Here is a 16,576-nt window from a genome sequence, read left to right on the forward strand (position 1 = left end):
CCTGGTTTTGCTAGTTCTTCACTGTTCATCACTGTGGTCCATCATGGCTTAATAAAAACTTATGTGACAACATTTGTGGCAGTGCTGTAGGGCAAGTCTGACATTACACCTTTTAAGAAGCGCTAGCTCTCCTATAATGTTCTATAGAAACTGTTCTCCCTTTGTTCTAGCTACAGCTTGCTCTCAATTTGTTAAGCTCAATGATATTTTTCAAGGATATTCTGATTGGCATGTACAATCTTGATTTTCTTCCCTGAAATCTCCCTCCCTGTTGTACTCCGTCTCAGCAAATCCCCCCACTCTACACCCAGTTGTTTGAGCCAGAAACCTTGGATTCATTTTTGATTCATTTTTTTTATTCCTTCTGTCTTGCTAGGCTGCCTCTTTCCTGATCCTCTGTGTAGACACAGCAGGCTTCTGTTGGGGCTTTTGTTGTCGGTATCCATTGTTACTTCCAGGTTGCTGGCTCCTTCAGCTCCAAGTCTGGGATATTAGAGGCAAAAAGAAAACCCAGGTAATTCACTACTGTGTTGTTCTTCAGATCGCAACCTCCCTAGCTGGGATCTATCTCACTGGGAGGACAGGTACACTCACAGAATACTTCTGGCCATTTGATGTGTGGATTTTTCCACACCAAGCAATTCTCCACTGCTCTGTGGACACCAACTGGGTTTCCTACAATTCAGTTCTGTTTTGACATCATCTGCTTGGGAGTTAGCGTCAGATCCCAGTGGTTACGGGCTGAGGCTCACAAGACGGCCCCCATTGCAGATGGCAGTTGTTTGAGTCCCAGGCTGCCACCTCTGCTTCTTACTGGCCAGGTATTATATCAGCCTAACTCAGGCTCGATAATTTGCTAGAACAGCTGTGTCATTTTCTATCTTGTATTATAAATACTTACCGTCTTGGGTTATCTTCCATGCCAAATATAAGCTCACTGAAGACACGGTCCATTTGTGACCTGATTCTGGGTCCCTTAGAGCCATGTACAGGGAACATGCTCAACCAGTATCTGATGTAGGGTTTAACTTTCTTCCTTTACAAAGTTCTACCTGGACAGACTAAACTCATTATGCTTTTCTTTTTCTTTGCAAGTGGTCAAGTCATTTGGAAAAATAAAATACAGCTTAAGTCCTCTCTTTGGAATAATGCCAACAAGTTTTTGATGTTTCATTTATATTTTCATTTTTTTCAATTACTTTATTATTGCAAGTCCCCTGCAGATTCATAAGTGGAGCATTTTTAAGACCTCTATATTTATAGTCCCACTGTTTTTGGTAGGGTAAATGTTAAATGCATAGAACTAAATGTTGTGAGAAATCTATATTCACAAGTTAGTATTATTGATGTGGATCACTTAATTGTGCTTTTTTATTGAATTGTACTCTATTCGTTTTACAGATTATTTATTTGTTTGCTTCTTTATTATTTATTTACCCAATTTTGATTCCATTTATTTTTAGAATTAAATTCTGTTACTCAGTGTTTGTCCATGAAAGGTATCTGCAGTGGTAGCAGCTTGTTGATATATCTGATCCCAGTGGTGTTTCTTTATTTTCTCTGTTTCTGCCTATTACTTGTTATAATTCTATCTTTATTTTTTATTTATTTATTTTTTAAAATTTAATTTTATTAAATTTATTGGGGTGACAATTGTTAGTAAAATTACATAGATTTCAGGTGTACAATTCTGTATTACATCATCTATAAATCCCATTGTGTGTTCATCACCCAGAGTCAGTTCTTCTTCCATCACCATATATTCGATCCCCCTTACCCTCATCTCCCACCCCCCACCCCTCTTACCCTCTGGCAACCATCAAACCATTGTCTGTCTATGAGTTTCTGTTTCTCATTTGTTTGTCTTGTTCTTTTGTTGCTTTTGGTTTATATACCACATATCAGTGAATGCTCAACATCACTAATCATCAGAGAAATGCAAATCAAAACCACAATGAGATATCACCTCACCCCAGTCAGAATGGCTATCATCAACAAGACAAATAGTAACAAATGTTGGAGAAGCTGTGGAGAAAAAGGAACCCTCATACACTGTTGGTGGGAATGCAGACTGGTGCAGCCGTTATGGAAGGCAGTGTGGAGGTTTCTCAAAGAATTATGAATAGAATTGCCATATGACCCAGCAATCCCTCTCCTGGGTATCTACCCAAAAAATCTGAAAACATTTATAGATAAAGACACGTGTGCTCCAATGTTCATTGCAGCTTTGTTTATGGTGGCCAAGACATGGAAACAACCAAAATGTCCTTCGATAGATGAATGGATAAAGAAGTTGTGGTATATATACACAATGGAATACTATTCGGCGGTAAGAAAAGATGATATAGGAACATTTGTGACAACATGGATGGATCTTGAGAGTGTAATGCTGAGCGAAATAAGTCAGACAGAAAAAGCAGAGAATAATTCTATCTTTAAAAATGTATATTTGCCTGCTGTGTGACTCGAGATACATAAAACCAGCATTTTAGGCCGAATGACTTATTTCTTTTAATGCTTAAAAAAATAGTTTAATGTATTCCATCAATATTTACTTTTGTTCCCCAGCCAAATGGGCTCGACTCAGTTTAGACCTCTTTCTATTGTAAATCCAGTGTTGCCCAGAGTTGCTTTGAGAATGAACAGCTTGGAAGCTAATGCTGGGTCAGGCATGCTCAGTGGCTGCCAGCAGTAACTTCATTCCCTACCAAACACAGGATTGAAATAGTTGTGGATCTAAGACATGTAATTGTTTTCTCTTTAAGCTCATAGGAAGCATCATTAGAAAGTTTGTGTGTGTCTTCACCTAGAGATAGCGCTCTCTCTCCTGAGGGTTTTGTCCCTACTCCTCCCCACTAATGTTCCTGTTCCCTCACTACTTGTTAATTAGAACTGTTACTTTACTTTTTGTTTGAGACTCATTTTGCATGTTTTTTGTTGGTGGTTGTGGTAGTTTCCCTGATGCAGATTTTTACATTGTTGCTCTTTCGTGGATCCTGCTATCTGGAAGCTTCCTGTGTTGTTTCTCACTTTGCTTTCTTCCCAGAATTTGACAGAGATTATTTTCAGTAAAACAAGAAAAAATGTAGTGAGTTAATTGAATTGTGCTTTGTTATACAATAGATCTTTAGATTTTTAAGCTCAGTTCATTTCAACACATATGCAGAGAGAAACTAAAATAGTTTCTATCCAGGAGAGGAATGTCTTAACTATGTATTTTGTACAAGAGACCTCTAATCCTGTTCCCCTTCCCACAAAGTGAATTTTGATTGCAATTAAAATAAAATAAATTTAAAGTGCCCATTCTCAACAGACTTTTATGTGCAAGTAGTCAAAAGTGAATAATTCAAGTACAGTGCTCTAAACAGTATAAATAGAACGTAGCAGTAAATAACAAAGAACAAATTAAACCAGGGGTAGGTGAGCCACAGCCTTGGGGACAAATATGGGCCCCGCCTGGTTCTGCATGGCCTGTGGGTAGAGAATGGTTTGTAAAACATTTGTGAATGGTTAAGCAAAATCTAAAAGAAAAGTGATATTCTGTGACATATGAAATTATATTCTAGTTTCTGTGCCCATAAATAAAGTTTCATTAGAAGGCGGCCACGCTCATTCATTGAGGTGTTAACCTCTGGCTACTCTTTATAACCACAGTGAAGCGCGGCCTGCAAGTTGAACATACTTACTATGTGGCCCTTTACAGAAAAAAGTTAGCTCATCCCCAGACTAAACCACGAGTAGTACCTGGCGTAGCTCATGGTCAGCATTGTAAAAATCATCAAAAACTTCATTTGATTTTTTTCCCGATAACTGATGTGTTTCTCTATAATATTAGGCAGGATAATGATTCTAGGAAGGCAAATTTTGTGTATTCAAGTTCATTTCCTTTTCAAGAAGTAGTTGGGGTGGTTGGAGACAGCCATAGATGCATATGCATTTGTAACTGTTGATTTACTTGTTTTATTCTGCGAACAATGACATTTAAGAAGCCTTTTGGTTTTGTTTTGTTTTGACCAATTATTTAGTTTGCTGACAAATGTGATGTTCGTCCTTCATAAAAGCATAGACACTTACGCACAAAACCTTTTATGCCAGCGGAGAATATGTTATAAAGTTCAGTGTCTCTGCTTATGTTCACTAAAAAGCACTGATCTAAGATCTCTTGTGACTGCCCTTCATTCAGTCCCTTCTTGTCCGTGGAGGAATAGAGCAGATTCAAACTGCTGTGCAATTTCTAGCAAGAGTCATTCAGACCAATTGGAAATGGTTTAAAAGAAAGGAGAGCAGCCTTTGCAAAATACTCGTAAACACATGATTTCTTAAACAAATGTCCTTGGTTTGTTGCCGTTCTTTTCTGCTATTTGCCACGACCTGATTTTCCCTTCCTCTCTTCTTCCACGTGTCTTTCAGCCATGTGTCCTAGTGGCCATTCTGTCTGCGTCCTGCATGTATGTTGTGGCATTTCACTCGCTTCCCCTTGGTCATGTCCTGCTTGCCTGGGCTCCTGGTCAGGACCAGTCCTGAGGCCAGATCAGGGCAGGTGTTTGTCTCTGTGATGCCTTAAAGCAGCCTCTGTTTCTTCCTTTCTCCCATCACCCTGATTTCCCACCCTCCATTCTTAGGAAGAAGGATTTCCTTTCAACACAGCCAGAGATGGCACCCCCACATGAGAGCATGGGGTACCAGAGGCTGGGTGGCAGTAAAAGGGGGGAAAAAGACAAAAAGAGAAAGTAGGAGCCACCAGAAACAGGCCTCCCCTACTTTCCAATGTGCCTGCAAACGATCCTGTTCCTGGCTTCTGAGCATTTCTTTAAAACTGTTTTCTCCTGCTTTTTCATGTAGAAGACAAGAAGAAAACCAAAGTTTGGGGGCATTTGTGACGTTGTAGGCGCAGTGATTCGTGCTCGGCAGCCCATACATAGCTCAGTTATTGTCATAGTTCTTTATGTGGTGAGTGTGTTTGTCCCCATTTTACAGATGAGCAAATCGGTCCTTAGCCTGTTAGTAACTCATCCACAGCCACAGAGTGAGGCAGGCTGGCTCCAAAGTTCGGGCCAGTCATCAGATGGCAGCTGATAAGGCCCCCAGCACACAGATTGGGCCTTCATTCCTGCATTCCTGAAAGGAGCTGATTGCACATGAACCCTAGGGGTCCAGGAAGGCTGCTGTTGGCACATCCTTATCGTATATGGAAAGTTGCTTGCAGAAGCAAGGATCAGATGAGGAGCGGTTACAAAGATGTGAGTTTTCAGTGGACTTCTTTTAACTTCTCTGTTTAACAGAGAGGTCAACAGGCCCGAGATCATGGATAAAGACCTGCTGAACCAGTTGAATACATATATTCCCCAACAATTATTGGCGTCTGCTACAATATGACTGATAAAAAATCCAAGCTGGAGGGGTGATTTGAATACCCAACATAAATATGAACATTTAATTATTTAGAAATTAGTTCTTTAAATCTCTTCCAATTATTATGATGGCATTGTGTTTTGGGGTTCACAGACTATTGTATGTGGTTTGTAGGCTTCTAAGGATTTACTTACGTATTAAAACGCTGTGATTTTAAGTTGCTAAGGGCTTATTCTGTTCTTATCTTCCTATAGTTCAGATAATTTCCATATGCTACTTTAGTTCTAAAATGTATGATGTGCTGTTGCCTTGCAAGTAAGAGCTGTTGTCACTTAAGCCTTGTCAAGTGACCCTCGTGTGTGAAGGTCCTTGCCATGTTGCCCCATGTGCTGGTGCAACCATATTTCTGTCCTCTTTTCCTGCTACAGGCCACTCCCTCGTGTGGTCTCTGCATTAAAGCCACAGTGGGCCCCACCACGAATTAGGAGATAGGTATCTTCCTCCATTTCTTCACTTCCTGATATCTTCCTGTATTTTTTCATTTCTTAAGAGACTCTTCATGTTGTCTCTGTGAGTTCAGTTCCTGGTCTGTTCTTCATCCTTGCCAGATGCTGCCACCTCCATAGATGTGCTCAGCAGATTTCCTCCTGCTCTGTTCTCGTAGCCCTTGATTGGGGCTTTATCTCCTGGTACCTTGTGTTGGAGTAAGTCCTAAACACACCTGTCCCTTTGCCTTCATTGGAAACTCAGAGACTGGAGGTCGTGGCGAGTTTATATGCTTCATGTAGTTAACTGAAGTCTCTTTGATCAGTTGATTTGGTTGCCTCTGAAGGAGCAGCCATCTGAAAAATTAAACATTTTCAACATTCCAAGTGAAAGAATCTGAAATCAGACATATTTAAATAAGTCACAAACTCTTCTCAATACCAGAGGTGACAGCAGTAATCCAAAAACTGACATGTGATCTGGCCACCTTGGCGAGACTTGTATCTTTTTGAGCCTCCATTTTCAGTGAAATTAAAAAAGTGTGTGTATGAAAATAATCTGCCTTGCTTAGCCCTTAGGGTTTTTATGAGGATGACATGAGATATTACATCTGAAAATGTATTGGGAATCACGATATTGCTTCAAATATAAAATTGCATTGTCTTATTTAAGAAAATGTGATTGGGATTTAGAAAAAATCTATACTGTATACATATTGTGTACCTTAGCAATCTGCTTCTGATTCAAATTTAAGTTTGTACCTGAATGTACTTTGTGAATAGTTTTAAGGAGATCATCAGACTTTAACTTCAAAGACGGTAAAGCCAATCTATAGCCAATTATGCTGACCTGGGAGATTTTGAAATAGAACCAATTGGTCCTGTCAATTGGTCCTGTCAAACAGGACCAGTTTGTCTTCTCTGTAATTCCTGCATAACGCGTTTTGCATTTTTATTTTTTCCTGAACAGGCTTCCATCTCTATCACAAATTGCCCACAATAGTGCCCGAGAGCTGCCTTCTTATAATGGTTGGACTTCTACTAGGTGGGATTATTTTTGGAGTCGATGAAAAGTCTCCCCCTGCAATGAAGACGGACGTGTTTTTTTTATATCTCCTCCCACCCATTGTACTTGATGCGGGCTATTTCATGCCCACGCGCCCATTCTTTGAGAACATCGGTACCATTTTCTGGTATGCTGTGGTCGGGACACTTTGGAATTCCATTGGCATTGGGGTGTCCCTGTTTGGTATCTGCCAGATTGAAGCCTTTGGCCTGAGTGATATCACTTTGCTCCAGAATCTGCTCTTCGGCAGCTTAATCTCAGCGGTGGACCCCGTGGCTGTGCTGGCTGTCTTTGAGAACATTCACGTCAATGAGCAACTCTACATCCTGGTCTTTGGAGAGTCCCTGCTGAACGATGCAGTGACAGTGGTGAGTAACTTGTTGACAGTACGTCACTCCAACAAGTGGGGGCCCCCCACCAACCTGCACCGGCATTCTGTCAGAGACAGCTTTGTGTGTAGAAGGGCCTCTCATTGGATTTAATGCTGTGTTGTTGCTATCTTCAAATTCTAAGTAAAGTTTTACGTATCGTTTAATATTTATTGATTATTATACAGTGGGCCCCTCGTTTGCATTTTTCACTGGGTCATGCAAACTGTGTCACTGGTCCTTGCTTGCAAGACTGCTATTGCCAGAGGAGCGTAACAGTGATTGTGACTCGAATATCTCTGAGATTTCTCATTTTAGCATTTTCAAAAGTGATGGGTTTTGATCAGAATTTAAAGGACTTCAGTTCCCAGAATTCTTTGTGGAGTAATGCTATCAGTATATAATGAGTATAATACAAGCGAAAAGATAATACCTACTAAGTGCCATTCTCTCTCTGGGGATGCTTTATTTCTTATTTCATTATCGTAGGCAAATTTTTCATCACACAGCTCACTTTCTGTTACTACTCAGCCAGCATTTTTCTAGTCCTCACCATTTTCCCATAAGTGTGTATTTATTCAGAACGTGAAAATTATTTTGAATTCTTATTAACTGATACGTAATTAGAGGCAGATGCTATTATGATCTTAATGTTATCAGAATTTACCTCCACCCCACCTTCTGAGCTCAGGCAAGGTGTGGAGAGAAAGGATGAGGACGCCTTGCAAGCAGAGAGCTCCCCCACCAGTGAAACACTGGGGTGACCCTTCATTCATTACGCAGTTAGGGAGCATTGGTGACGCTGTTTCATGGTAGTCATGATTTTGTAGTAGTAATGGTGATGGCAGTGATAGCCATTAACCTCTTGTGAATGCTTAGTTTGTGCTCGGGTCTTCATGACAACCTATGAAATAGGTATTCTTCCCATTTTGCAAAGAAGAAAATTGAGAGCAATAAGAAAATCATCCATAATGTCTGTGGATATCATTATGTAGAAAATAATGTATTGATAAGGAAATCCCATTTTTTAGAGTAGCGGCTAAGACAGCTATTTTAAGAAGGCTGAATTAACTCAAGTAACAAAATCTACCTTATTTATTCCATTATTCATTAACAGTGATTAGTCATTAACTCACCCATCTTAAATTTTAACTGGGAAACTGCCATAACAATGAAGATATTTCAACACTCTAATTTCTGAAGGTATCAAGTTTTATATTGTGACTTATGTCTGGTATATACATTTTACTCTTGTTGAGGGAGATTGTGGAAATTTCAATGTGGCATTCTTAGATCTATTTAGTATCAAGGAAACTTTACAAAGAAATCGTAATACCTTGCTGCTTTCCTTCTAGAACAGTATACCAGTCATGTCAGTTTCAGAATGCTACTCCATGCCTTTACATTGTTTTCTCTTTTCTTGTAAGATTTCTCATTCAGACATCTCAGTGGTCCATTCTTGAGTTTGTCAAGAATCATGTCTCAGGAAACCATCTGGCTAAATTAGTTTTTAAAGTGTGCCAAGGCCTCAGGCTTTCCAGAGGCCGGTCTTGTGCTTCCTGTCAAGAGGCACAAAGCCATCAAATGTGATTTTATGGACAGAAAAGGAAGGGCTAGCCCAGAGAGGGCCTTGGGCCAATCTGAGGGTCTGCTATTCTGATACAGTAAGGAGGGCAAGGGCAGAGAAAGGGCATGGCTGCTCTTAGGTATGGAAGCCCTTGTTACAAGACCAAAGCCTGTGAGTCAGAATGACTGTTACGTTTTCATGTGAAAGAGTCTTCCTGGTAGGTTATGTACACTGGGCTGGGCTGAAAACCCATGGACGCTTAAAGCCAGATCCACAAGATAACGGGACATGCCAAGTAGTTTGCCTACCTAATGCTGAAGTATAAACCACCAGAAGTTTCTTTAACTGAATTGGCTGAATAGTGGACTGATCTGACCAGGAATAATTTAAAAAATGGTATAAAAATTATAATTTTGCCCCCTACTCAGGTACCCTTGAAGGTATAGAGGTGGAGATGTTTTACGGAAGATTTTTGTACTCATTCACCTAATCTTATCTCTAGCAGAGTTATATGGACCACACTTCATATAGTGAAAATGATGAGTCACTACATATGAGTTGCAACGAGAATGGTAAAGATTAACAGAGAGAACCAATGTTAAAAATGTGGTCTGGAGCGTAAGTGCAAATAACTCCTTCCCCAAATCATGATAAATTCAATATTGAGCTATAAGAGTTGAAGGGTAGAAAACCTATCACAAAATGTCTCAAAGCAAAGAGAAATTTATAATGTATGAATTGCAGGCAAACTCTTTGTGTTATTGTCTAGGGCCGTAGTCGATTGCAATTAACTGGAGAAATGACCGTTGAAAATAAAAGTGAGCTTTTTAAATAGGATTTTTGTGCTTTCCTTTATAGTGAGTATTTTAGGAAAACTTGAAAAAAATTTCCCTTGTTAGGCAAAGACTGTTTAGGTTCTCAGTTATCTGAGAAGTCCTGTGTTTTCCATGGTATGTAATCAAATGACTTAACGCTCACATGGTAACTTCCAATATGATTTCTAGAACATGTTAAAGCAACCATTGAATATTCTAAGGCAATATCCAAGAACACTCAAATAGTTTCCCCAGTCTACCGTAACTAGGGTTGGTTAAGGAGCGCGGGCTCTGTGGAAAGGGGCTAGGGATATGCCCTAAGAGCCTGGTCATTACGTGCTATGCAGTGGAATTTCACTTAAGGAAGCTGGACCACTTGTTAATTAATTTTGCTCTTGCAAATAGCAGAATAGATTTAAAATCCCATACCCCAAAGTGATTATTCTTTATGTTTCACATCAGAAAAACTGACCTGTAAACTCTTCTTCTGGAACAGAGCTATTCTGATAAAGAACGCGGTATTGTTCGCATCCTGTGTTACGTGATTTCACTGGTTTCATTGTGCATTTCCTTATTTATTTATTTATTTATTTATTTATTTATTTATTTCAGGTATACAAAACAATGTAATAAACATTTACCATTTACATCCCTCACACAGTGATAACCCCCTCCCCATCCACTACCCCTGTGACATCGCACACAGCCATTACATTTCCACCGTCTCTATTCCTAATATTGTGCATTTCAATCAAAGTTCAAAATAGATCATTTCTGATTTTAATATATGTAAGTGTATTAAAAGTAACAATAATGAGTAGAAAGAGTTGAAAGGATTCAGCTGTCACAGAAATTAGCCCATTGCAGAATTTAGCACACAAGCAGTATCCCTGACATTTCAGTCTTCTAAAAATACAGTTGTCAAGTGGAGGCCAACTTTGCACCGACCGACTAGAGACATAATTGCAGCCCACATACATAACACATTTACATAAACAGATATAAATTACAACTCCAAAAGCCCTTTTCTATATAGATCCCCTTGCGGTAAAATTAAAGGATTTAACTGGAATGAAGTAACTGGGTTATGGCCAGTTGTAACTAAAAGAATTTTATCGTGTGTTGATCACTAGGTATCAAGTTCAGTGTAAAACAGGTGGGAGGTTATGGAAAGCTTTGGGGTTGTCAAGGTAACGTCTCGACCTAAGCTATGTCCTCGTAGCAGTGCCCTGGCATCGGAGGCTGAAGAATGATCAAGCTGGAACTTCTGACCAGTAAGCCGAGTGTAAAGTGCCTGCTGGGCCGCAGCATTGCTCTCTGCAGAACCTACCGGGATGTGAGAAACAGACTGTGCCTGTGATACACTTGCTCCGTTGAGTTGCCAGGAGGATGGCTCTGGAAAGATGATGGCAGTATGCCAGTTGTCCCTTAGGCATGAGTACCTGAGTGTCCTTTGGGGGCCTCATCAGAGGGCTGGGTGGGGTGGGGGTGGGGAGATGAGAGCGAGGAGGAGGAGACGTGAGTTCTGTGCACAAAGATTTTCTAATTTGGGGGGAAGTGAGGTAGGTATTCAAGAGGCAGCACCTACAGCACAAGATGGCATATTGCCAAACGCCAAATGGTTTTGGGGGGCCATCTGTGTTACAGGAGGCAGAGGAAAGGACACTTTGCAAGGGCTGTAGGAATCTAGGCAGGCTCTTGAGAGGAAGAGCAGCTTCAGCTGGGTCTCCCTGGATTTAGGAACTGGGTTTCTACCTGGAGAAACCACAGGAAGGAAACCAGAGGCAGCGATGAATAAACACGGTACGTTTTGTGGAGCCAGTAATGAGACCCTCTTCCAGACGGACGGGTGTTGGAAAGCAGTTTAAAAAAGGAAGTGTGCCAGGTGTGTTGAGCCTTCCTGAAGCCAGGCAGTCGAACATTTTAAACTTGAGAGTGGAAAATGCAATAGCAGTATTTAAAGGAAGTGAGTCTTTCGTAGCTGGAAGGGCCATGAGGGCAAAGGAGAGATGTGATTTGCTGCTGCAGGCTGGAGGCAGGGAGGGAGGTGACAGAACTGCAGTGCCCGAGAGGCTGGGGGAAGTTGTCTATGCAGCCATGGCTGGCCTGGAAATCCGTCTCTCTCCTCAGGCAGCAGGTGACTATCACCTCTTGGCCTTGGTTGCTTGGAGGCAAGGAGTGTATACAGTACATGTCTGATCCTCTCTCAGGAAGCAGTTGTGGCGTGTTAATGCTGGTGAAATCCGTATGATGTGTGCACGAGGCCGGTGGCTGAAAGTTGGAAGTGGCTACTGCTTGAAGCCAGTTTCTTTTCTGGCAAATGATGACACCTTCAAGCTATTTAAGTCCTCAGGCGAGTGAGTTGCTTTTTCCTTCTTTTCCTCAAGTCATTTGTTGGTGGTACGATACCCAATGCTCAGGTGTGTCACACCAACCAGGGGGAGAGAGGAAAAGCCCACTGCTTCCTAAGTAATAATCCACTGTTTTTTTCCTGTTTGTTTGTTTTTTCAACACGAATGAACTTTTATTGTTATCGACTAGGCAACATGGAAAAAGTAAATTACAATAAGGTATGATCCTTGACACAGGAGTTTATGATCCAGTAGAAAAGAAGAAATAATTACACAAAACCTGCCATGTGTTAGCTCTAAAGGCCCATTGGTGAGGCAGGAAAGAGTGAAATGGCTTTTTGCCAGGACACACCGGTTAGCAGGGAGCTTCTGACTCACTGTCCCATGGCTGAACCTTGAAAGACTTACCCAGAAGGTCAGGAGCCGTGGGCTCTGGTATTGCCTCTGCTATTTTGTGGGACAAATGGGTTCAATTTGAGTTTGTCCCAACCCAAACAAGGGCATAGCACAGCCCATACTGAAAGGCCTGTGTCTGCAATGTCCTATCAGGCAGCTTGCCTGGAGATCCCCGGCTGTACATATGACGATGGAAAGAAGCAGGGCCTGTATTTTACTTGCTGGTTTGAGGGGGCAAAGCGGTAGAGTGTAAGCCATCACATCCCATCCCAGTTGGCTCCATGGTCCTCAGAAACATGTATGAAAGCATACTGCCCAGCAGATGTGAAGTGCCTAGCGCTTTTGAAGCCTTAATTAAACTAAGACTATGTAAAGACCGCGTAGGTTTTTCAGTAACCCAGTAACATTGTAGTCTTATCATTTCAGAGGCACAAAATATGTATGAACTTATAACACACACACACACACACACACACACACACATTACTGCCTCTGCTTTGAGAAAATTCCTTTGAGTCTCATGTTACACCAGGTATTCATATGTGTGGGCAGGGCAAGGAGGAGGGGTTAGGAGTGAGGCCCTCAGTGACCCGGAGCTCTTCAGAGGGCACCTGGACTGATGGGCAGGGCCTTCCATGGGGTGACCCCACAAAAGGGCCTGGAAAGGTAACTAAATTCACAGCAGCACTGACGAGCCTCAGTACTACAAGCAGGGCATGTTGGATGGCAACCAGGTGTTTTTAAAATAATCTTCTAGATGGTACCTAAAAAATGTTTTTGGAGTAAGTTGTATAATAATTTTGAAGTTTCCTCTCCCTCACTTTAGCAGTAGTTTTCCTGACCACACACTTTTATCAAAGCTTTTTGTGTTTAAAGCTATCAAATATAATATTAAAATTGCCATTGATCATCCACTTTGGCACACAGAAGACATGTCCTTTTGAGAAGGTTGGGTAGATTGTTCTGTGGCCACAGGGATGCTGGGGAATTTGGAAGGGGTCTTGACACCGCGTTCTCTTTCTCCCCCAGGTCCTGTACAACTTGTTCAAGTCTTTCTGCCAGATGAAAACCATTGAGACTATTGACGTGTTTGCTGGGATCGCCAACTTCTTTGTTGTGGGGCTTGGTGGTGTTTTGATTGGCATCTTTCTGGGATTTATAGCAGCATTTACTACTCGGTTCACGCATAACATCCGGGTGATCGAGCCCCTGTTTGTCTTCCTGTACAGTTACTTGTCATATATCACAGCCGAAATGTTTCACCTCTCAGGTATCATGGCGTAAGTATTTAATTCTTTGTGAAAAGCACTTACTGATGACATTTCATTGAATTCATGTATTCTAAGCTGTTAATGTTAAGTAAGTTATATGAAAGAGTATGTTTTCTTAAATTCTTCTAAGAACAATTGAAAATAGATTTTTCTTACTCTTTGTTTCAAAGAAATGAAAGTGTGTATCGACCAAATTTTTACTAAAGTGATCTGGTGCTAATATGAAAAACTACTTAAAAAGTTATCTTTTAGGTCTCATATAAAACATGACAACACACTGTTGGGGTTGATTGCCAGACACCACGAATTTTCTGAGTCTGATGCCCATTCAGTGTTGTCCATGTGGGGGGCTGTAAATTTCTTCCAACAAGATTGCATAACCCAAACTGTATTTGGAATTCTGGAATTGCTTATGTATATTCATTTGAATAACCTGAGTAGTAGAAAACCTTCGTTCTGTGTGATCGACTTAATTTGAAATAATAGTGTAATGTCATTCATAGCAACAATCAATGGATAAGGTACATAGTCATGTCATTTTAGTTTAGCTTTTAAAATAAAGAGGCATGATTATAAACCAGGAAATGTATAAAGCAGGAAATTATTTCTTTATTAACATTAGTGGATCATTCACTAACTGATTCAAAGTTTCACAAGTGGTAATGTTTGGGTCTAATGTTAGCTGTTGGAGGGTCACTTTGACGGAGGCTACTTACTGGGTCTGAATGTTTTGGTAGCACCCCAAAACATGCCTGTTATTGTATTGTCACACTCTGGATAGAGTCAGTGAGCAATACTTAATAATGGAATGCTTTTAAAAGGTTTTATTTTAACAAATATTTACTTGAAGTTTAACATATGCTAGTCTCTATGCTAGGTAGGACCTGTTATACATATTTAGAGTTTTGCTGTTGTAAACATAAGTCCGGTTTTTGACGTTTTCTGTGGTAGTCTGATTTAGCTGATGCTTTGATTAAGGAATGTTTTGTTTTCCTCCTCCCATCACCACTTTTGTATCAGAAGCAGATAAGGTTGGAGGAGGAAGTCAAGTGCGTCTCCACAAGGAGAGTGGAACCCATTGTAATGAAAGCCATGAGTGAAAAGGTTGGGTGGTTTTATTTCACAGAGAACCTAAATAAAGCAACATATTAATCCAGTTTGACCCAGTAATGAAATGTTCTGCATCTTCCTGGATGCTATTCATATCATTTGTCTGACTTCCAGTTTCCTCACTGTTCTTTCACCAGTGTCATTGAAAATGTATGACCAGCTAGTTACAAGGTCTCTGAAAGGATTATGGGGGTGGGACTTTGTGTCTAGGTTTCCAGCAGCAATCTAGCAACAATCTGTGTAAGAACCTTGGCTGTATTTTCACCATGTGCATATGTAAATGTTCTAGAACACCCACATAGTTATCTAAATATCTTTGTCGATTTGCCTTATGTTCAAGGGCAGACATTGGTTTGGGAAGAATCAGAGTATGGAGGTCATTTGGAGTGTTGGATGGGGTTGGGGTCCTGGTCCATCTCTGCTTAGAGATGGGCCCTCACTGGGCCGGTGAGGCCCAGAGTCTGCAGAGGTTGCTAGGCTTGTGTCCTGACCTCCTGTGAAGACAGGCTCAGGGGTTTATCTACTCTGGGAATTAGGAAACCTGGGACAAGTAGGGTAAATAGAACAGGTAATTAATTCCCTGCTTTGGCTTGTTGGTGGATGAAAAATATCCCCTTTGTTTCCAACTTCAAACTGAACATTTATTTTATAACGCAGTGTACAGAAAAGTCCCTTATTACATTTAAACTACTGCTGTCATTGCACACAGTGCACTAAAATAATAAACTAACCTTAAATAAGGTGTTATAGGAGATTTAAACATGTTGGGGGTCTAGATTTCCATGCATGCTCATTAACCATGATAGTAAACGAAAGGACAGACTAGTGTGGGAGTGCATTTGTTCTGAGAAGTAACAGCCTGTTTTCTAATGTGGAGTAATTAGTATACTATTCAAACCTCAACCATGTATGATGCTTCTGTATGGAGTACATCATAGATGTGCGTATCTCCCCTTGAAAGGGCATTTTGTGCACTTTCCTGTTGTAATTACTGTACTTACCTCAGGATGTTGACCCAAGGAATCCAGTATAATGATACAATTAAAATTGTATGTTCATATGCACCACTTTTATAGAACTAGTTTTTTTTTCCACGTTAAACCCGCATTGTACTGGGTTTAGAAATTCCTATCATACTTCATGCTATCGCACTTTCTTTTGCAATTTACAAACACATTTTAAGGTTAATGGGAGTGAAAGCATGTGACGTGCTATACTGAGCATGCTCAATAATTTCCCTTGTTTGCTTAAGAGAAATGGGCAGCCACATAGAAAGGAAAGTAGGCCGAGAGGTTAGGCGGCTGGTGAGCTCACAGAAAGGTTAATGTGCCTTTCTCAGAATCTATAAAATGTGGAGTTGTGAAACTTGTTCTGCCTGAGTTTTGCCTGCTGTCCCTCTCTCCCTCCCCTACCTTTTTCCATCCATCTCTCCTTGTCCCTTCCTCTGCTGATTGCCTTTCTTTTTTATAGTTTTTCCTAAATTGCAGGGTAAATGGTAGGAGGAAATTTGAAATTATAAACTTTTTTCAAGATTTATTGAGCTACAATTGAAATATAACATGTAAATCTAAGGTGCACAATATTATATATATATATATATAATATATATATATATATACACACACATATATATATCTACATATATACATATATATATATATATATATATATATATACATAAATGCATATATCTCAAAATGATTACTATAATAAGGGTAGTTAACACATCCATCACCTCGCATAGTTACCTTTGTGTGTGTGTGTGTGTGTGTGTGTGTGTGTGTGGTGGTGAGAA

General features: G+C 40.4%; 1 protein-coding gene across 1 annotated transcript in view; it reads left to right on the plus strand.

The window, feature by feature from the left end:
* SLC9A2 (solute carrier family 9 member A2) overlaps window positions 1-16,576 on the plus strand; it is a 79,337-nt gene that overhangs the window by 20,429 nt on the left and 42,332 nt on the right. The window contains exons 2-3 of the mRNA XM_019753913.2: window positions 6,808-7,271; window positions 13,430-13,680. Coding sequence (XP_019609472.1) covers window positions 6,808-7,271; window positions 13,430-13,680 — 715 coding nt within the window. The remainder of the gene's footprint in view (window positions 1-6,807; window positions 7,272-13,429; window positions 13,681-16,576) is intronic.

This window comes from Rhinolophus sinicus, linkage group LG05 (genome assembly GCF_036562045.2).
Source record: "Rhinolophus sinicus isolate RSC01 linkage group LG05, ASM3656204v1, whole genome shotgun sequence".
In the NCBI taxonomy this organism is placed as follows: Eukaryota; Metazoa; Chordata; class Mammalia; order Chiroptera; family Rhinolophidae; genus Rhinolophus; species Rhinolophus sinicus.